A 22,698-nucleotide genomic window follows, 5' to 3' on the forward strand; every position below is an offset into this window, starting at 1 on the left:
TCCATACACTCCTCTGTAGCTTTACTATCAGTAGAGGTCAGATACCCCTACTTGGTGCCCCTGTAGCACCCCAAATCTTATCTATTGACCTTTACCACTCTTTTAAGTTTTTACTTGTCTTCTTTGCTAGGCAAGAGTTCTGTCTACACTGTCATGCGCCACATAACGATTTGGTCAAGAATGGACTGCATATATGATGGTGATATACCCAGAGCCTACGTGTGTAAAGGTTACACCATCTAGATTTCTATAAGTACATTCTATGATGTTCGCACAATGAACTGGCCTAATAACACACTTCCCAGAATGCCCAATGTTAAGTGGTGCATGACTACCTATCTTGGTCATGGCTTTATGTCTCTAGCATCCAGTTTAGTCCTTGGCATATAGTCGCCTCAGTAATAGTTCCTGAAGGAATGAATGAATAATGCAATCAAAAGGAGCAGCACTGCTTACAGTCGTCTTTGATGCAGAATTTCTGCCAGTTGATGGTTCGCTGGGCAGCAATCTCCGCACAGGCTTTCAGGTGCTCCATCTGAAATGGAAACCAATCACCAAAAATGAGTAACCCCGCCTAGCAGCCCACCCGGTACCACACCTGCTGCCTTGAGGGGTCATCATCCTGGTTTTGGATGCAAACAGAACACAGCCCTCTGTGCAAAGTTAATCTGGTGTGCTGGTGAACCTGGGACCAAGGCCCACACACAAGGCTCTTGCCGCGCCTCCTAAGTTCAACTCCCCACCACACAATGGCCCTTTGTTTCCAGGCACCCTTCAGACTGCTTAATAATGCAGCAGGAGAGATGGTTTTCCATGATTTGGAAAACCACAAAAGTTTACTTTTTTTCTTACTAAAAGCACAACAGTAAGGACATTAGATTAGGAGTCTTTCATACTGAAGTTGTTCCTTCTAGATGCTCCTAAGCAAAATATTCAATTTACTCCCCAAAGTCCAAACAATTTATCTTCAGGCAGTAAGACATCATTTCTTTAGCATTCAAGGACACAAATCAGAAATGTACAAATTTCAGGTTGATCCTGCCCATGACATGAATAAATAACAGAGGTAAAAAATCCAAGTCACCCTTCCTCATAAGAGATGAACCACAGCCAGGTAGGGGAGGGAATGTAAGGGAAAATCTCAGACCCTGAAGCCAACTACACATGGTGGCGTAGCACCCAGTCAGGTATTACAGATTTTCCCTGATCCCAACCCTGACCAGGATGGTCTCTAAATATCTAAAAGCCCCGTCTACAACTCCATCTGGTTACTTACTCAGCTGAGCTTCATCACATACCCTCCCCCCACCCATCCACTTCCACCTCCTCTTACCAGGCTGATGAGTGTGTCGTACTGCAAGGCGGAGCCTGAGCTGGCTGTCACCACACTTGCCCGGAGGAATATCCCCTGTTCCTCTAGCAGCTTCTTGATCCCACGCACGTGGGAGTCCAAGGTGTGCAAATCCCGGAGCTGGCGGTACTTGTCCTTTGATCCACAGATGAAGAGCAGAAGTTTGCGGACTTGCCGGCGCACAAATGGCGTTTGCTGGATCATCAGGTACTTGAGGGGAATAAACAACACAGTCAATGATTCTGGAACTATATATCTGTACCAGCCTGAGCTCCCTGGCTTTCCATGAGCTGTTATTGAAGACTGGTGATAGCCCTGGCCAGTTTGACCCAGTGGACAGAGTGTCAGCCCCTCAGACTCAGGTTTGATTACAGTCAAGGGCATATTCCTCGGTTGCAGGTGCATGCAATCAATCAATGTGTCTCTCTCACATCGATGTTTCTCTCTGTCTCTCCCCTTTCACTCTCTCTAAAAATCAATGAAAGAATGTCCTCAGGTGAGGATTAACAAAAAAATAAATAAAATATAGCAGTTCTTTTAAAAAAAGGTAAAAATAAAAACTGTTAAGGGCCCTGGCTGGTGTGACCCAATGGATAGAGCATCGACCCACGCACCGAAGGGTCTCGGGTTCAATTCCCTATCAAGGGCACGTACCTGGGTTGCTGGTTCTCCTGCCCCAGTCGGAGCACATGTGGAAAGCAACTAATCAATGTTTCTCTCTTTCTCTTACCCTTCCATTCTCTCTAAAAATCAATGGGAAAAATATCCTCCAGTGAGAATTAACAAAACAAAAACAAAAAAAACGGGTGAGAAACACAAACCAAACTATTTTCTTGTGGCCAAGCTAGCTTCTGGTGAACTTTAGAATTCCTTACAGGGGCCAGGAGACAGGCATAGAAAGAAAGAAGCCAAAGAGGGAAATACAGCAATATTACTGCTCCCATTCTCAGAATACTTAGGAATCTATAGGGAAGCTGGCCTCCACTCTGGCCCATCAAGTGAAAATACAAGGGAAAAAAACATTCCAAATCTCTCAGGTGAAAGAGATGGGGAAAGAGGTGAGGTTGTTACATATATACACCTTGAAATGGTCATTTGGAGATTGCTAACAGATTATTCATCCTAGAGTTAATCTCACGATTGCTGTGGTTAATAACTATGGTCTCTCAGCTGGCTCCAAACTCACCCCATAATACCCTGCTGCTCTGCGATGTCCAGTCCAGAATTATGCTAACTGCATTGTTTCTTTGCAACTGGCTCCCTCTTAGGTTCTGTCAATAGGGAGCACTAAAGGGACACTGGAAAGCAGGAGGAAAAGAAGGAACTTGCTTCTTCCTGTTTGCCTGCTATCCTAGCAACAGCCCCTCACCCTGGCGGCCTCCGTTCTTTCTTTAGTATTCAAGGGCAAACCAAATGTTAATCACCAACTTCTCTCAGTACTTCCAGAATCAACCACAACACTCCCCCTCTCCTCAGAGCTCCTAAGGTACCAGCAGCTGCACCCTCCTGAGATCCACTGGGCCTCCCTCTTCACACACGGCTGCTGGTAGCTCTGCTTGTAGTTACTATCTCTGTGTATCTCAGCATTCCCTTTCAATCTTTTTGCTATTTCAATGGCCATTTAACCAGTTCCCTATATTAAAATCTCTGTTAATTTAACTAATATACGTTCTGTTTTCCAGACAGAGTCCGAAGTATTAAACTTGCCCATTATCATTGTGTGGGGGAAGTTAAATGAACAGATCAGAAACTAAAGTGGATAGCTTGCTTTGATGCACATCTCCCAGTTTCACCATATACAGGATAAGGCACAAGTAGGTTTACAGTAGTGTGCATGGAAAATAACACAATAATGAATAAATAATAATACAAGAAAAACTGTTTGCATACAACTGTAAACGTGCCTTTGCCCCACCCTGTAGTCTACAGCACAGGGGTGAGACCTAGGGGGAACACTATGAGGGTTAGGGGTCCACAAAGGCAGTCACAGCTGATGTGTCCTCTCCTCCATTGGCACCGCCCCTTTCACTTACCTCTGAGAGAAAGTAAAACCAGGAATGATCAAAGACAGGAGGTGGGATTCGAGAACTGGTGTCTGCGATCTTTTTTATTTGGTATGGAAGCCTCAGTACCATCTCTGTTAGAAGCTGAGTATAGGCCTCAAACACATCAGCAGCATGACCCTGGGAGAAGAACATTTGTGTAAGAACCTGTGATTGGCAATTTCCATGACCACACTTAAGAAAAAGGCTGGTTTACTGCTCACTAGGCATACCTTAAGCTAGAGCTGGTCAATGGCTCCTTTTGAAGCCAGAGCCATCACTGGCTGACAGTTTCACTTACAAACCAAGCAAAGCCCCAGGCTCCTGGGCAATTTCATTACATGTAAAGGTTGCAGTGGAGATAGATCTCACTGCTCTTTTTTAAAAGTTCACTCTGGTTTTTAACACTGGATTGATTGTATTCTACTTACACAAAACCTAGAATTAGAAAATACTGAAAAAGCAGTAGCAGGAAAAGATCTGACTTTCTATGTGAGATATACTTCATTCCCTAGAACTAAAACTTCCATAATAACAAGAAATATTCAAATAAGGCAAGGGGGCCAGGATCACTAAACTCAGGAGAAATCCTGGGTTCACATCACACGGACAGGCAGGGGTACAGGGAGATTTGAGGACAGTGGAAACAACAGCTACCCTGCAAGATGTGTGGTTCCCAGGAAGAGCCTGCATGTGTCTCCTATTCAATCACCAGTTATTTACCGGTTCTACGCCAAGCACTGGGAGTATAAAAAGGAGTAAGTATGATCTTTGCTGTGAGTTTGAAGGGGAGACTCCACATGCGTGACCAGGTAAACACTGTCTCAATCAGACTCGACAACAGGGAAGTGTGTCTTAGGGAAGGTTTTCCCTAGGATCCAATGCTGGAACTGGGTCTTGAAGAAGAAATAGGAATTCGAGAAATGAGGGAACACGGGGATGCAGAGGAAGAAGAAATTCTCAAGTGACAACATGAACAAAGGCAACATGCCACGTGGGAAAATGCACACTTCAGTAGGGCTGCATGCAGGGGTGCTGTGGGTACGAAAGCTAGGGAGTAAGATAGCTGGATCCTCAAAGAACTTTCTGGCCGAAAAGTAATAAAAAACCACCTAAGAGTTATTAAAAAGAGAAGGACGTGATCAGATTCCTATTTTATGCTTGTTATACTCCTATATATTCAAAGCAGTTCTGAGTACGCAGTAAGCAGCATAGCTAGTCCAACCCATTTAGCTCCACCATATGGACTCAGTGGAATAGAAATGGTGATAATGAACATTTATTGAGCATCGGTATGGGCGAGGCACTGCACTTTACAAACACCTCCTCATTCAATGCTCACGATAACCCTCTAAAGCAGACACTGTGTACCCTCCTTTTCCAGGTATACAAGTAAGGTTAGACAGAACTTCTCCAAGCCTCTTGGCTAGTAAGTGAGAACAACTGTTCCCAGGCTCACCTGATCAGAAGCCCATCTTCTAAACTAGCATGTTAAAAGACCTCTAATGACAGCATGTGACCCACATGAGAACATAACCCACTACTGACAATACGACCTTGTACCGTCTCATCTTTTTCTAAGGAGCTTAATGTGAAAGAGCCATGACTGTCTGATTTCATTCAATTCCTAAGGTTTACAAAGTGGCAGGACTCAGGATCCCAATAGAAGGGCATTTATTAAATCACACCAAGTGATGCGGGGAGCCCACCAAGGAATGCAGGCTCCCTCCTGCAGCTCCTCGCCCTCTGCTCCTTCACTCTCCTCACTGAGTGTGCTCTGGATGAGGCACAGGAGCGGCTCTTTGTCCAGGGAAAGCCCTCACCTTCACATACTGGCGGAGGAAGAAAGGGCTCATGTCGGGTGGGGAGGAAGTAGTATGTGGTTTCAGCAACTGGCTCGCAGCCACGGGCTCCTCATCGTTCTGTTGGCTCTTCCAATACTCCAGCAGGGATTTGAGCACGTGCAGGCAGTAGTCCACAGCCCCAGAGCTCAGCAGGGCTGCCGCGGTGGCACTGGAGATGAGGGAGGATGACTGGGAGGGAGAAGGTAAGAATGGCTTATAAATGCAGCTGGGTGCTGGAGAGAGGAAACACACTCACAGTAGAGCTAGTTGTCATGGAAGTGAGGTAGTTGATCTCTTGAGTTAAAAGTTTCCCACTAGTTCAAAATTTCCCCAATTCCTTTGAATAACGGCATGGTAAAAGAAAAGAAACAAATAAACACCAGTTCTCAACTCTAATCTCTCTACACACACATGCCAGAAGCCAAGAGGCAAGGACTAGATAACTTTTCCACCTGGAGGGCATGGTTTTCTCTTTTTCTTTGGGCAACTAGAAAAAAAGACCATTTCAAGGAGAGAAAACTTTTCATTATAGGCACTTTTGGGCAACTCCACCCTCCCAATAGGGGCTCTTCTCATAGTACCAGCTTCCAAAGGAGATGGGGTAAGCGATCACATGAATAAAAAAGTAGGAGAAAAGCTACTGTAAATAAAACCATTAGGAGAGCCTTGCAAATCCCAGCAAACCCCACAGCTCATAAGCTCATTAAGATCGGATGCAGTTCAGCCTCCATTTCTACCTTCTCTGCTTTGTGTTAATCTCCTTTCCACCATGCACACACTGCTTTCTCTCTGCTTTATTACCATACCTTATAGCAACATACAGTGGGGAATCCTCTTAGCCACTCCGCGCCTTGCAGAACAGTCCCCTGCCTTTTAATAATGAAACTTCCAAACCCTTTAACCCCTCCAATGGAGGGATTGTTGCAAAGAGCAGGACTTGGAAGGGATTCTGAAAAAGGTGGAGGCTCTGTTCTTGAAGAGGTGACAGCTTAGAATCTAACTCCTCTCAAGCAACAACAATGGCCTTATTCTGACTATCAGGACTATCACCTTTGCCCTCAGCCCTAGTACCAACCAGACAATCCTACCTTTCCCCACACCCGTAAGCTTGAAGCAAGAATACCTCACATATGGAAGACTTGGATCCAGACTTGGTCCGGGACATGAAGACGCTCAGGAGTCTCATTACCACCAGATGGACTTCGTTCAGGGCACTGCGCTCATTCTTCTTGGAGACATCCTGCAGCAGACACAGAGCCCAGGAGCTCAGGCGTACGTTTAAGCTTGAGGCATCCTCTGAACAAGATTCCCTCAGGCCTATCAGTGCTAAATATGCCTCAGATGGAAACGGAGACAAAGCAAGCTCATGTATCCATGGACTACACCTGAATTACCAAAAGCCTGATACACTTAGGAAGCCATATGAAGACAGAAACAACTAATTCACTGTTTTCACCTTATAGAACCATAGGGGTAGGGACTTGGTCTTATTCCTTAATTATGCTCAGATCCAAAAGTATGCCTGGGCCAAAGTAGGCAGTGAAAGCATTTTTGTGGAATCAACAGAACTAGAGGCCTCAATGGATGGTCACCCCCTGAAAATAGGGGAAATTCTCTAAGAGAAGAAAAAACAACTGAGAACTGATCTTAGCTGAGCCCTATTTTTCACAGACTATGACTCAGATTTTACCTTTTTATCCATGCTCAGTTCAGCAATAAGTTGGGAGAGCAGGTTGTCCAGGGCCCCCTTGTCTTTTTCGTCTTCTCCATCCAGGTCTGCAGTGAGCATCAAAATGACCTAGAAGTCAGAGAGAGAAAACGTGAAAGCCACTTCCCTAGAAAACAACTCAAACACAAAGTGTTTCAGAAGAAATCCCAATCTTCCTGACTTCCCTGTCAATCATAATCTGTGAAAAGTTTCTAAATCTCAAGTTATCCAAAGTTTATGCGTCCAGAGTGAGAAGAGTCAAATGTTGGTATTTGGCATCACAGAAAATGTTCTGCATAAAGTTTGTAAAACTAAATGACTAACCTATATTACGTTCAACCAAATTGGGTTGAGAGAGGGCACTGTGCTACTAAGAATTAAAGAACAATTTTGCCCAAAAGGAAGGCAGCCAGTGGGAGAATAGCTATCACAAGACCATACTCTAATACACTAATATTAATGAAGAGTCACTGCAGACTAGGAATCTCTGGAGCAGACTTTTGCTCTTGGCTCTGTTAATAACTAGCTGGATGACTGTGGACATTTTGAAAAAATTATCTGACCCTTGGGCTTCTCATCTATAAAATGAAGGGCTATAAATTGAATTCCATTGTTTAATACCAATGCCTTGAGATGGCAGCATGCTTAGGATGGTCCAACTATAATGTGATAGATCCAGTGAACTGAGAGATGGATACCTGCATGTATGGGATGGCCCGGACACCTCCAACATTTCTTAACTGGGGCAAGGTTTGCAGTAGCCTCTCCAACAGCATCAGACGGACCATGTGCAGCCTAAAAGGCCAAGGAAAATATATGAATCCTGAGCAAATATACAACCACTTACTAGCTGAATATAGTTCTTTCCTCTTGTTCCCAAGGTAAACAGGGCACCTACTGCTCAGGGACAATCCTAACATTAATAAATGCCTATTTATTAACCAGCAACATAGGAGAAATCTCACTTTGTTAAAAGGGAGCAAAACTATTACAAAATACTATTAATGGTACTGAAAACCTACTACATGAAATTTAAAATATTTCTCAAGCAATCAGGTCCTAGCCACTCTCAGTATCAAAATTTAAACCTTTAATAGTAAGCACTATGTTTTTCCCCCAGCATATGGCCCTATTCTGCCTCTAGGCATTATTTTCCTGGCATCCTTTCACCTAGAAATTCTCAATCATCCAGTTGCATGGTGACCCAACACTTCCGTTCTCATGCTTCCCCAAGTGCTTAGAAAGGCCAGTCCATCATTTTTCCTAGTGTGAAATTCAATTTCAACACCAACCTTCCCATACAGGACCCAGGAGTTTTCCCATCTACTCATCTGGTCACTACCTCACCTTCATCTGCAAAGAAACAGCTAGATTTCCATACTAAGTGTGTGCCCCTGGACCTCTAGTGAATACACAGATTCAAAAGGACCAATTGAAAATCAATTAATTAGGGTTTTGCTGACAAGCTGGTTGTCAGCCTCACCTAACACACAATCTTACATAAATTTAAAAGTTCATTTGCTGAATGAATTAATGGATTTGCTCTCACAGTAAATCGTTGTTCATTTTTTTTATAAATCGTTGTTTGTAAGAAACCATATGCCTATATATTTTTTTAAGTGTGGTTTCCATATATTACATATCCTAGTAGGCAGTTATCCAGAATATTTTCAAAATAATAAAAGTCTGAATGGAAGTACAGTGTCTTATTTGAATAATGATTATCATTCTAAAAAGAACTCAAAGGAATGAGCTAAATGTCCTTTAGAATTCTATAACACATAAAAGCCCATACCTGCCTGCATTCATGAGTAATTAGGCAAGCTATGGGGGACTACAAGTGAGTAAGAACTGATCAGGAATGGAAGAGGTACAAGTGAAGAAAGCAGAGATAACAGCAGCAATTCAGCACTTTTAGGATAAAACATTAGCTTTGAGATGATTAAAATCTTCATTTTTGGAGAATATGCATCTGAGTGAATACACACATGAAGGAAAAAGTCAACAAAATGAGCAGGTCTGGACCTGGACCAAGATCATGCCAGATCATTGGCTTTTCAAACACTTATTATTCTTGAAACTTCACCAAAAAAGTAAACACTAACAAAAATTACAATTTCCTTGTGACTTAAAAGTAAAAACAATTCAATTATTATATTATTTAAAACAATAAGCCACCTTGTTTAATTAACTTAAAACCACTTTAGAGACCTCCATGTCCAATATGGCTAGGTTACCTCAATTGACCATCCTGCTAAAAAGAACTAAAAATCCTAAAATGACATAACATCATTTTAGAAGTAATGATGAATTTCAAAACATTTCAAGGGATTGAAATCACATAGTATGTTCTGCAACCATAGTAAATTAAACTATAAATCAATAACAGAAAATAATTAGAAAATCCCCGAATGTTTGGAAATACCTGGGCCCAGAGAGTAAATTACAACAGAATTTAGAAAGCCTAAATTCTGAATTTTCATTACCTGAACAGCAATGAAAACAGAACATAGCAAAATATGTGGGCTCCAGCGAAAATAATGTTTAAAAGGAATTTTAGAGAGAAATATATAGCTTCAAATATGGTTTTAAAAACAAAGATTTTAAATCAATGACTTAAGCTTCCATCTTATGAAGCTAGAAAAAAAGAACAGAAAATTATACCTCCAAAAATAAGGTTTTAAAAAAAGGAAGCAGAGAAAGAAAATGATAAAAAGTGAAAATAACCTAGAAATCACATTAAGAGAAAATAAAAAGATTAAGTAGAAAGCCCCTTTATGTTACGTTAAAAAAAGAATTCCATCAAGATATCAGCAGTTAAACTGAGCCAGGTCACCTCCATGAGAGTTGTTGCAAGGGTCTGAGGGGGATGGGAGGGACAATAAAGGAGACACTCGGATGCCCTCTGCAATGTCTCTGATGACTGACAGCTTCAGTGACCTGTTTTTCTGATAAAAATCACTCAGTTCAAAGTATTAAATCTTTATTTCTACACTAATGTGATAAATTTGTGGGCCTCAACAAATTTAACAAATACTATATCACGAGTGAATTCTTAGGTTTTTCTTCCTATTTCTCTAGTCACCTCTTGGTTAAGAATACATTCACTCCACCAATCCAGTACACACACCACCAGAATGTCTTGAGGGAAACTGATTAGAATTTTTAGATTAATTTCAATTTGCCAAGAGCTCAACCACTGGTATTTTTTAGGCATAAACATGTATTGGCTCTGTCTTACTTCTCCATTACATTATAAACATGCTGAGCAAGCAACTATTTCTAGTGTATATTTAATAACTATCACTGTTGAGCCTATAACAATGCCATTTATAAAGAGAATGCTACAAAATTAGTTTCATCTTGTTGATGAAACAAGAAAGATTTGAGTGAGGAAGATATATGAAAGATTTGAGTGAGGAAGATATATTCCTCAGCTATTTAGGAATATAGGGAAGTCTTAAGGGAAAAACTAATTTCTATGCTCTCTGCATTTGATTTGATAGAATTCTAATTAGGACAACAAAGACAGATCTAGAACACTTGCAAAGATTTTAAATTGCTTCATGAGTTTATTATCTGTATATTTCAAAAGAAATATACTGCTATCACCTACTCCACTTCCTGCAATGGATCCATCATCCCATTCCTAAAACATTTTCCCACAGGAAAGCCTCCTGACTGAAATGACCAGGTCCTGACCTGTTGCTGGTGTGGACATCTCCTTCTCCTTCCCCTTCTCCTTCTCCCTCGGAGCCATCTCCTTCCTGATGTCCAGTGGTGGTGCTGATGGCGCCAGTGCTTGAGCTGACACTTCCTGGTCCAGCTGGATGCCCCTCTGCTGTGGCATCACCATAAGCACTGCTCCGGCCAGATACTGGAGGGAAATGATTTAAAAGCACAAATCAACTCCCAAAGCATGATGGAATCCAATGCATTCTCAAGTCAGCAATAGTTAGAAGATAACTGGTAGCTTTGGAAAATTTTTCTTCTATGTGAAACTATATAAGGATGAAATTCACAATTTTGACCCCATGGCACTATGCAAAATGACTCCCAAGACAGTCACTCATTCTTTTACAGAATACAATATCTACCTACAAGAATGATCTTAATCTCAGCTACTGATAAATTTCCACTTCACGTTCCAGAGAATATATACTGATTTGGGAATCTAGACATTCTCAGCTACTCTTAATCTCCTCCACAAAAAAAATTTTCAGCCCTAACTGGTTTAGCTCAGTGGACAGAGCGTCGGCCTGTGGACTGAAGGATCCCAGGTTCGATTCCAGTCAAGGGCATGTACCTTGGTTGCAGGCACATCCCCAGTGGGGGGTGTTCAGGAGGCAGCTGATCAATGTTTCTCTCTCACTGATGTCTTTAACTCTCTATCCCTCTCCCTTCTTCTCTGTAAAAAAATCAATAAAATATATTTTTTAAAAAATTTTTCACATCCACAGACTGATTTATAAGATCAAACCAAAATGGCTTTCTCATGCTTCCTCATCCTAGAGTTCCATCCTATCAGCTAGAATTATGTGAAAATGACCTATTATATTAACACATCAGATCATTAACAATGCTACCCAAACTATCCTCCCCAAACAGAAAGAGCAAAAACCAGAACAATGGACTTCAAGGTCATACCAAAATTGTTTTAGATTAATCATGATTTGTACCCAGCTTTTGTGGGTTGGTGGTTGAGCGTCAACCCATAAACCAGGAGGTCATAGTTCGATTCCCGGTCAGGGCACATGCCTGGATTGCAGGCTCAATCCCCAGTAGGGGACGTGCAGGAGGCAGCCGATCAGTGATTCTCTCTCATCATTTATGTTTCTATCCCTCTCTCCCTCTCCCTTCCTCTCTCTGAAATCAATAAAAACATTTTTTTTTTTAAATCATGATTTGGGATTAGGTGTGCCATTGCTTTCTTCCACTAACAGATAATTAAAAGCTGCCTATGAAATATTCCAATATTAACCTCACTGAGCTTAAGCTATTATCACTGAACACGTGAAACTCCAGGGGTGAGGTCAAATAAATTCCATAAGACCCCAAAGCTTCCCTCTGCTGAAACCAATCCCAGGACCCAGGCAGGGATTCCCATTTTGTCCCCACCCTCTGCCCAAGGAGATCAGGACCCCAGCCACATTACCACTGTGCTCGCCAGCCACCGAGTCCACTGCACTTCCCCCGCTCTCCGAGCCCACACTACCACCATGGTCAGCGGGAGAGGTCCGAAGGGTGGAACCATCCGTCGCTGCTGTGCTGCCCTCGTCATCTGAGGCTGGAGCTGAGAGAGTAACGAGAGCTGTTACAGGTAAAAACCCCTCCTTGGAGCAAAAGCATCAAACCACATAGTGCAGAAAACACAATGCAGTTTATCTGTCCTGTCGCCAAAGGAAAAAGGGAAAGGTTTGCTTTGCTGGTTAATAACTAACAGGAACAAACACTGCACACGGTGCATTGCAAACAGTACTGAGACAGAAGTGGAAACCCAGTTCACTGGGCATTTCCTTTGATGCTGCACCACAGTGCAAATAGAACAGTGCAGAGACTCAGTGAGAATCTGTGACATGAACACTCCGTTTTCTAGCTACAAGGCTTCAGTCACCACTGTGTAGGTGTTACTGACTCCTCCTGAGATCGGAAGCACAGGACTCTGAATTTTAATGAGATTTGTTTTGTAATCAGTGCTCATAAGAGGAAATCACTATGTGAGCTCTTAAATCAGCCCTGCTTGTTTTTCTTTCTAATCAGGTGGTCCAGGGGGAGCTCACTGGGAAATTTCACACCTCCTAATCATCCTCATCAGGTGCTAAAATGAAGCAAGGAAATTCCCCAGAGACAGCCACAGCATCCAGGATCAGGGCTGAGCTGAGACAGGAGGAAAATGCTGGATGAGGTACATGGAGGAGGGAAGCCAAGACAGCCACAGAGCACAGTAGGAACGTGGTACAGCACGACAGCAACCTCCAAGCCTGAAATGACAGCAACTAAAAGGACCAAGGAAAGCAACAAGCCATGGCAGCAGGTGAGGGGGAACAGCCAGTTTATCTCTTTCTTACCTACCCAGGGTAAAACCTCCAAAAAGAAAATAAAAAAGAAACAAACAAATATAGGAAAGCATCAGTCTGAAAAACTCTAAATCAACCCTTAAATTAATCAGGGGTTGCTTTTCCAGCGACGTGTTCAGATGTACCACCCTCTTCTATTTTGGTCCAACTCTTTACTAAGGAATTTTTCTTATCATATTAGGAGAGTTTGAAAGTGAAGACAAAATTAGGTCTGAAGATTTCCTATGCATTTGAATTATGCACAAAATCCCTACCTCCCAAGCACGCAGATCCCTGATAGCTAGCTACTCTAACCTGCAGCTAACTCGGCTTCACTTTTATTTCCAAATGAAGAGAAAAAGTTAAAAGGTATAATCTCTATTTCTTGTCTTTCTTTTAATGTTGTCTAAAATGTCAGAACGCTGAAAAGCTGTCGATTAAGCCCTAAAGCTGATCAACCTGCAAGCTGGTCTCTTGGTCTTTCCTCGGGGAATGAGCTGAATGAAGCCAGGCAGCATGCAAAGCCAGGAAGCGAAGCCATGAGCGCCCTTGCCGAGCTGCATCAGTATGCCTTCCCCACTCCTATTTCCAAAGCCAAGGCAGAAGCGGGAAGTCCAGAATGGCCTGTCAAAGCAGCTGCCCCTTACACTCTCACAGCATTGGAAACGAGGCCTGAGGGTCCTGAGGCCCTGAGCCGTGCTCCTTGCTGTGGACAGTTACCTGATGCTGTGGTGTCAGAAAGGGTTCCTGCGTCCAGAGAGGAAGAGCTGGGTGCCTGGCCGGACAGCCCCAGGCTCTGCAGGCCCAGGGCACTGCTGCTGCTGCCTGGGAAACAAGTGGAGAGTGAGCACAACATCCCCCCCAGACCCCATCCAGTGCTGCTTTGGCCACCTGCTGCCCTCGGGAGTCTAAACTCTCCAGCGTTAGACCCCTCTGGCCTAGAAGAGGTTAATCAAGAGCTATAGGTACCCAACCACCACGTTTCGTTAACAGAGATGGTGGAAGACTTTCTTTAGCTCAGGTAGGGAGGGCACAGGCTGGAGGAATCTAACAGATTTGGGAGGGACAATCCAACTAAGAGAAACTATGAGATTGGCTCCCAGACTGAAAATGTTACCACAATCCCTCTCACTCTCCACCTGTATCTCCAAACAGCTCTCACCCAGATCAACCTCTCACCAAATCTGGGGACAAACTAAGTCAGTTGCACATCAGTAACTGCCAAACCCTCTTTCCTGTGCAAAGCAATTGGGCTGCTGTGCTCCTGGCATTGCCTCTACCTTGTTGGTCCTGCTGCAGGCTCAGGGCAATGGCCAGCTCAACCATGGTCTCATCATCTGCATCAGGCGGGATGTCCAGCATGGGCGGGAAGCCCTCTGCGCCTGCCAGCAGGGCCTCCAGGGGAGAGGGGTTGCCATTGTTGACATTTTCAGCTGTCTCCAACACCATGGACTCAGACTGCAAAGAGAAAGCTATGTCAGTATCCCACGGTAAATGATAGCTTTTGGAAGTCCACTGAATAAGAGCTAGAGAGTTAGAGGCCCCCTTCCCCTCTCCGGCCCGACTCACCACCATCTCAAAATCTCCATGGTCCACCTCACTCTGTTCCTGACTTTCCTGACGAATGTGACCACCATTCGGGATCCCTGATGACTGCATTTTCTCATCTGCATCATCATCGTCATCATCATCCTTGTCTCCTGAGTCGAAGAAATCCCAGTCACCTAAAGGTACTCCACCCTCAGCATGTGGCATGAGGAGTCACAGAGCAAACAACAACCCAGACAAGCCAGCACCTGTGCCTTAGAGGTAAACTCCAGCCTGTTCTAATGTTTCCTGGACCCGGCAGGGTCTGGGAAGATGGGACTGGCAGTGACAGCTTGCCCCACCTTAGGAAAAGACTTTTTCCAGCTGATGAAGGGAGAGTGGGGATTTCCATAAAGCAGAGAAATCTAAGACCAGCTCCCACCAACTCTCAGGAGGCCTTGGGCAAGACAGAGAAAGTAAATAATATAATAATGTCTGTTATCTGTCATGGCAGTTTAGAGTGTTATTTTATTATTTTTTTCCAAAACAACTGGGTCGGTGAGATTTTCACCCTACACAATCATTAGGAGAACGAGGATTGAAAAAATGTGAAATCATCAAATGGAGGCTGAGGATACCACAACAGGTCCTGCCCAGCCAGCTCCTGTTGGAGGGGAGAGGCCTTCTAATGAGTTGGACCCCTTGCCTCCCACTCGATGGCTGGGAAAGCATGTGAATGTGGCCTGAATTGGAAACGTACACTCTCTGCACTTTAGCTTCTCACCAAAGATGCACAAACTGTCGTCTAGCTCATCCAAAGTTTAGAAAACACAAATGACAGTCAAGGAAGGTGGAGGGTCACCAAGTCACAAGCATTCCTCCAGACCTGCACTGTACCACAGAGCAGCCACCAGCCACTGAGCATTTAGAATGTGACCGGTCCGAAAGGAGATGTGACATTAGTATTTACTACACACTAGATTAAGACTGCACAAAAAATACTTTTTAAGGACGCAAAATATTTCACTAATAATTTATATTGACTACATGTTGAAATATTTTTATATATTAGACTAATTAGTAAATTAATTTCAACATACTTCTTTTTACTCTTTATAATTCGGCATACAGAAATTTACAATTATGTATGTGCCTTTCATTGGTAATTTACTTCTGGGGGAAACAAGTAACTAGCATGTTACATAATATGATGTTAATGTTAATGTTAAGATACTCTGAGAAATGCTTTACTAAAATGTTAAATGGCATGCCCCCGACTTGTGTCCCAGTGTATCATGAGGGAAATCTCTGGTGAAATCTGCTGTCAAACACTGCAGGCAAGATGAGAGGATACTACCCCCTGGGCAACAAAATGGATCCTTACTTAATGTACAGTTTTTATGCCAGGAAGTCTTTTCCTGAAAAATAGCGGGGGTTTTTTCTTTAGTCACTGTAATTTTATAACTCTTCTTTTGTTATTTTTGCTGTGGCTTGTGGGAAGCTTTCAGCCAAATATAAGATCTTCACTTAACAACCATACAGGACTCATGCTGTCGGGGGTTTTTTTGTATCCTTGGCTTGACTTTACTATTGTATCTTTATTTTCCCATGGCTTTGATTTCTTTATTTTTATTCTACTTATTATATGCACTTTTATATGTCATCTTAAATTCTTTATGGAGTAAGGTAGGGTAACAACAAAAGACACATAAACAAAAGTCTCCAGGACCTTGGTCAACATGGGCAGCACGTCCTCTCTCCTCCCCCTTCCCACCACCCTGTGAGCCTAAACCCAGACCTCACATTACCCATTGGAGTGTTGCTTCGAGGGGAGGAGGGCAACGTCACATGTCTCCGCTTGTTCCTGGGCCTTAGGACTCGAATTAGAGCTTGTTTACAAGAGAAGCTCACGGCAGGATCCTGAGGTTGAAAGGAAACTGTCATGCTTAGATTTTAAATCATTCATGAGACTGCCTACAAAACACTTTCCTCTCGTGGTCGATCACTTACACGCATGTGGAAGACCTACCGACTCAGTGGTAACCCTTCTGAGCAAGTTCAGCAGCTAACCCATTTCCTGACCTGGCTATGTCAGACCCATTCATTACATTGTATCCGTTCTGGTAACGGACTGGCAGGTCGTTTGCTCCTGAAGTCACTCTGGCTCTCTACAAATGGGTTTTGGCTTTTCACCAGATGACCAGGCTCATCTTAGCTCCGTGCTCAAATCAGTACTTCAAACACTTAGCTTCTGTGACAGTCACTGGAGATAGCGCTGGATGATGGTCTCTCATGTACTCATTTTAATACTTAACACTAACCAATCAGCAATAACCAGGATATTCCTGGGGATCCAACACTGAACAAGACAAAGTCCATCACCTCTTCAACCATTTTTTCTATGGAATGAGTAAACTCTTAAAGCTTTTATTGATATTCAGAGCTCCATTTCCCATTATCTCCTTTAAGCCTGTTTTTATTTCATTAACTAGCAAACATACAAAAGTGATTTTTCCAGACATTCCCAGGCTATGTGGGGTTTTAGTGATACGTACAGGACACAGTAGCATCTGCATGTAGATCTTGGATGCCGTATTAATACAATCCAGCTCACACGTACAGTAGCCATGGATAATGTCTACCAGAGCATTGACCGTAGCTTCAATATGAGTTAGGCCTAAAGGGGATAAAAATATAATGAAAAAATTTCTAACTACCTGAAAGTCTAAGACAAAAGGAGAAATTCTTATCCCCACATAAAGGTCAAGATAACAACAAAATAATTAGCACAAAAAGAGCAAAATAAACAAAATACACACACAGAAATGTAGGCTGTCAGCATTATTTGATTTGTTTTATTAATACTCTCCTGATCTCTCAAACTGTCCTCAAAAACCTCACAAGATATCTTGCGTCACAGAAATAAGTAATTGTCTACACTTTTGGATATGAAAATAGGGCAGAGAAGTGTGAAAAGATGAGCAGATTCTAAATGTTCCCCACTAACCCCAGATCTTAGGTAATAAGCATGACACTGACATGCCTTTTAGGTTTATTGCCCAAGAAAACTCCAAACATAAACGAACATTAGGGGTTGTTCTACTTTTCTAGATTGCTAGTCAGATCCTGACTATCCACCTACACCCAGGATAGTGTGAGAAGTTAGATACCAAAGGCAACGACAGCTCAGAAATAACATAATTCTCAAGGTTGATACTTAACTTTTACCCTCTGAACTGGCTTTAAATCAAGCTCTCAAATATTTTTTAAACAATTATAAACATGACTAAGGACACACACACACACACACACACACACACACACCCCTCCATGTGAAAAATTGACCCTGACATGAAGAAATAAAAGAAAACTCCACTTCCTTCCCCCTCCACTGAACTTCTGTTTTAGGAACAGTGTAATGATCTCACAGACTCCTACTTCCTAACCATTAGTTCTGAATAAATGGATGACTAAAGGCTAGGGGTTCATTCTGTTCAAAGACAAAACTTACAAGACTCAAGTTTCCCTTTCAATATGATACCTGGCAGGCAAGCAGGTGCCAAGAAGGCATTCTTGGGTTTGGATGCATGGAGCTTCCAGAAGTGGTTCACCAGCTGGGTGATGAAACTACAGCAATCTCCTTCCAACTGCTTCTGAGGCTCTCTCCCCTCCTCCACTCCTTCTGAGCAGGAGAAAGAAAATTATTAACGACTGTAAATCGGAGATGGAATTTAATTTGTTTTAAGGTTAACTCAGGTCAAGGAAGCTTGCCTGGGGAGGGAGTTTCAAGTGGGGCCCCAATCAATATGCCAACTATCCCTAGATTCCAGCAGGCACATCTAGGAAAAAAACAGTCTGGGAAAGGAATATCACAGAAACACTGTATGTTAGAATTAAGAAGAAGGGGAGCATTCAAGATCTTTACAGCAGATTCAGAGACCTCAGGTCCAACTGTTAAACTTATCAAAACTGGAGGACCGTCTGAGATTTTCTAGAATGATTCCTAGACTATAATATTTGGAGGAGGAACAACATGATGACAGCATATGGGTGCATGAAAATAACAGAGAATTGTAAAGGCATCAATAAACTATATTTGATAAAGACAAAACAAGTTTGGTATCCAGACAAAATGAGAGAGGAGGAAACAGAATTGAGCACTAAGAAAGTCCATTACACGTATTAATAAAATACTGGCAAAAGAACAGCATAAACGTAAAAGATATGACCGTATTACTTTAAAGCAACCAGGCCCAAGCTTAACTTTACCCTCAATATCATAAGAGGTAGTGACAGATTATATCAATGCCCAGAGCAGTGAATAAACCCAAGGATAATACAAGAAGTAAGCACTGGAAAGAATACTATTTACTTAAAAATGGTACAATCTTAATGTCACAAACCCTCCATAAGGTATAAAGACAAGAGAGCAAAATCCCTGGTTCAGAGCATGAAGTCAGTCAGAGGCCAGTGAGAACAATACAAGGGTGAAAGGGTGTAGAAGGTGTATGAAGCAGATTTCAGGACCACGTCCATCCAGGCTAAGTTCACCTGTTTCCATCTGGGGCAGCTTTGACTCCGTAAAGTGGACAAGGTTGTTAGGGCGCATGATGGCAATGGAGCGAGCTGTGATCACCAGCCTCTGGAAGACCTCAGGGTCCAAGTCCTTGCCTTCTTTGCTGGATGTGTTGAGACACTGCACGGCTTTGCTCAGCAAGGCCTGATCCTATAATGGAAGGATCACAGAGGATAAACCACAAGCAAGGGCTGGTACTATGGCAAAGAGCAGAGGAGAGCTGGCAGATGGTCAGGATGGCTACCTCCTCTCAAGAGAACAGGTTAATTACCACCAGTTAACAGTAAAAAATCTTCAAAGTTAAACTTTTTAATACATAAAATATTAAAGGTACTAAAAAAGGAAATCAAAAGTCACAAAATCGTTACCAAAGTATGATGGGGAAGAAAATTAGAAACCACCCAATTCTCCAGAACTGCAACATCCCAGATCTCTTTCCCACAGTAAAAGGTCATTCTTTTGCAAGTTCATACCATCCAAAGGTTGTTTCCAAAACTGCCTTCGCTTGAGCGGTGCAGCAGGATAAACTCACATTTCTCAGTTCTCTGGGTTGGAGGCATAAAAACTAACCAAGGCATCTGGGCTGCTGGCTTTTCCATCTGTGGAAACTGGCCCAACTTACTGCCTTCGGCCCCACTTACTTTTACAGGTGAGACCCTCTCGCCCCAGGTTCCCCCTCAGTCTCTCTCCAACAACCATTCAACAATTTCCTCACAAGCAAGCACACTGATAGGCTGGTACCACAACTGGCGGAGGGAAACACCAACAGCCCTGATCTCCCAAATGAGTCCCCCTCTTCACTCTCTTCCAGCCAGAGACTCACATCAAAGGTCCCTCTTTCTTAACTCCTGCTGATCCGATTAGAGTGACAGAAAAAACAAACACAAACCAGTAGCCCACTGCCGGCCTGTCCTCAGTTTCCAGGAATATCCATTAATTTCTCAGGAGACATTTTTTGACTGTGTGGGTCTAATCTCAATGCTATCCCTCCCCACCGTACTTCACTATGCCCTTACTTCACATACAAAAGCCAACATACTTGATTCCCTGTCAGTAGCCCCAACTTCCACCTCCATGGAAGGCATCCAAAGAGGGAACGATTACCTTGTGGCTGTGATAGGCCGAGCGGCTGGTGTGCAGGCTGGCCAGAAGGCTCTTGGACTGCTGCTGGACACTGGCAGGTGCTGGCAGGGACAGCAGCAACGTGGCCAGCTCCTGAGCTGCGTTCTTGTTTCTCTCCTGATGCGAAAAACAGGAGGGGTACCACTAAGCCTACCGCGTCCATGTGGAATGCACTGTCTACACCCTGCCCTCCTCTTTCCTCCCTTCCAGACCCCCAGGGCAAGGTGAGCTCCATGGACTGCAAAAAGCCAAACAAGGAATTTCAGAAATTATAATCCTCTCACAATACAGGTGTAGAAATAGAGTCCAAGATCATAACTCCAGAAGTGTTCTTTTACCAGCACTCACCCTGTTCTATGAAACACTGCTACAAAGGGTCCCCCAAAGTAGGACAGAAGGCCTTAAGTGGAAGACTTCTCTAGCACTTCTCGGCAAATCATGATTAAGCTATAAATGTCCCTTAGCTGGGAGGCCCCGGGGCTTCTGACAATTCCACTGACCTCCTGCCCCTCCAGAAAGCTCCCATGAACTTTGAAAAAGTAACTTGCCTTTTCGACGATTGGGCCAACAGCAAAGCAGCTTTCCAGAGCTTCTAAAGAACTCACAACCAGCCTAGGGAGACAGAAAAGCTGGCTTGAGTACAACAACCCTTCTCTTTGCCCTGTGCTTTAGCCTGCGCAAACTCTAGTCATGAGGACCTTGGGGACAGCTAATGAATGCCAAATACGAAATCAAAGCATAAGACCTGCCACAGGCACCAACCATGCATATCCTTTCCTCGTGTTACAGGCCAGAAGAAACCTGGCTCCTGCTTGGAGATCAACCTGAGGCCATGTTCATAATCCGTAACTCAAAGACAGGGCTTTTCTTCCTTAAAGAGGATCAATGTGCTTCCTTCTGCTGCCTGTGGCAGGGATCACTGAGATGGGCTTAACAGTCTGATGCAATGGGACCCGAAGCTCAGATGCCCACAGTTCACAGGCAGAGGGATACATACACAAGGGGGAAGGTTAAAGCCATGTTCTTATTCGGGGAAGGTGAGTTTATATTTTACTTCCTATGCGTCCCTAAGTATGGGGAAGAGAGCAAACTGTACTTTCAGGAGCATGCCAATTGCCAACATTTAAAGGATACTACAAAGCACCTTTAGAAACCTGAGCAATTCTCTTGTAGGAAATAACAGGAAACCCAACTGTAACATGCTGCCCAGGGCCGACTCCTGTGAGTTTAATGTGGCATAGTAAAAAGACCAATACTCGGAGGACCGATGCTCTGGAGAGAGGGAAAGGATTGAGAAGGCAGTTGGAAAGAAAGGTCAAGGGGTAGAGGAAGACAAAGAGCCAGGGAAGAGAGACCAGGGACATAAAACACAGTTGGACGGAATAGCTCTCCAGTGGCTTTTCAGGTGGTAGGGCTTCTTGATTGTCCCACTGCCCCTGGCCGCCCTTCTCATCTACTGTAGACAGGGCGCAGGGAGGAATGGGGTTAGGAAAAGAGAAAGCCAACAAAGTCTGAAGCAGCCAACACCAAGTGCGCACGTACAACCCTCCGCATTCTCCACTTTTAGGCAGACAGCTCTGCAGCCATGCAACGACCAGAACAGAGAGGAGCAGGAGGACTCTTCCACAGAAGCAGATTCAACGCAAAGCCACACCATTGGGTTACACTGCTCTCTGACACACACTCACTCGTGCAGAGAAAAGAAAGAGGGCATACTAACCGGTCCAGCTTGGTTAGGGACTCAGTTTCAGAACTTGGGGAAGAAGCAAAGAAAAAAAAAAAGGAAAAAAATGTGAAGCTCAGAGAAACCTGGAAACACATCCTAAGCAAACAATGTAAGAATAGGGTAGGGGAAGAGAAAAAGAGAGAGAAGGGAGAGGGGGAGGCTGCTGGTGGGAGGCAGTGATTCAAGCCAGGCTATTCTTATGACTTACAATGTAAGAATCTCAACATCTTACATCATGAGTTACTTCATCTGCCATGGCAAACCAGTAGCTACCTAGCGCAAAGAAGCCAAGCGCAGTACTTAAGGAGGCCTCTGGAGGGAGCCCAGGAGGCTCTGAACTCTGCCACAGACGCAGCAGCCAGCCTCTTACAGCAGTTATCACCACATAAGTTGCTGCTGCAGAGAAAGATGAGAAAATGATGAAATCGGAACGAAAGGGAAGATTTTCCCCATAATTCCCGCAAGACTGGATCCTAATCTACAACACTCGTGTAAGCATCTTAGTTAGCAGCCTCTGGCTATACCAAAGGATACCTGAGCATTAAGAGAAGGCACAGATAGCTCTCAGCACACTTTCAGGCTTTGTCTGCACACTAAGAAGACAGCGAGTATTGGGAGTTGTGTGAACACTTGAAAATCACGGGCTCAACCTGAGGCAGTTAATAGGGACTGACTCTCTCAAGACGCAGGTTCTGCAGGGAGAGTGAGGAATGGTGACACTAAAGCCAGCCCCTTCAGTGCTGGTA

At 43.6% G+C, this 22,698-nt stretch overlaps 1 protein-coding gene across 6 annotated transcripts in view; it reads right to left on the reverse strand.

Moving 5' to 3' along the window:
- UBR4 (ubiquitin protein ligase E3 component n-recognin 4) overlaps positions 1-22,698 on the reverse strand; it is a 133,463-nt gene that overhangs the window by 52,776 nt on the left and 57,989 nt on the right. The window contains exons 50-69 of one of the 6 annotated variants that reach the window (XM_070404210.1): positions 21,947-21,979; positions 20,775-20,838; positions 20,209-20,343; positions 19,080-19,254; positions 18,300-18,383; positions 18,070-18,210; positions 17,084-17,205; positions 16,337-16,448; positions 14,571-14,701; positions 14,282-14,459; positions 13,722-13,826; positions 12,101-12,232; positions 10,648-10,822; positions 7,644-7,740; positions 6,928-7,035; positions 6,361-6,477; positions 5,217-5,426; positions 3,385-3,534; positions 1,334-1,561; positions 457-535 (exon numbers count right to left, since the gene is read on the reverse strand). In XM_070404210.1, the coding sequence (XP_070260311.1) occupies positions 457-535; positions 1,334-1,561; positions 3,385-3,534; positions 5,217-5,426; positions 6,361-6,477; positions 6,928-7,035; positions 7,644-7,740; positions 10,648-10,822; positions 12,101-12,232; positions 13,722-13,826; positions 14,282-14,459; positions 14,571-14,701; positions 16,337-16,448; positions 17,084-17,205; positions 18,070-18,210; positions 18,300-18,383; positions 19,080-19,254; positions 20,209-20,343; positions 20,775-20,838; positions 21,947-21,979 (2,576 nt within the window). Of the gene's footprint in view, positions 1-456; positions 536-1,333; positions 1,562-3,384; positions 3,535-5,216; positions 5,427-6,360; positions 6,478-6,927; positions 7,036-7,643; positions 7,741-10,647; positions 10,823-12,100; positions 12,239-13,721; positions 13,827-14,281; positions 14,460-14,570; positions 14,702-16,336; positions 16,449-17,083; positions 17,206-18,069; positions 18,211-18,299; positions 18,384-19,079; positions 19,255-20,208; positions 20,344-20,774; positions 20,839-21,946; positions 21,980-22,698 lie in introns of all 6 variants that reach the window. The other 5 variants (XM_070404209.1, XM_070404211.1, XM_070404213.1 and 2 more) reach the window with 5 other exon arrangements.

Source organism: Myotis yumanensis, unplaced genomic scaffold, assembly GCF_028538775.1.
Source record: "Myotis yumanensis isolate MYYU_CA2020_CCGP unplaced genomic scaffold, mMyoYum1.0.hap1 SCAF_2, whole genome shotgun sequence".
Taxonomy (NCBI): domain Eukaryota; kingdom Metazoa; phylum Chordata; class Mammalia; order Chiroptera; family Vespertilionidae; genus Myotis; species Myotis yumanensis.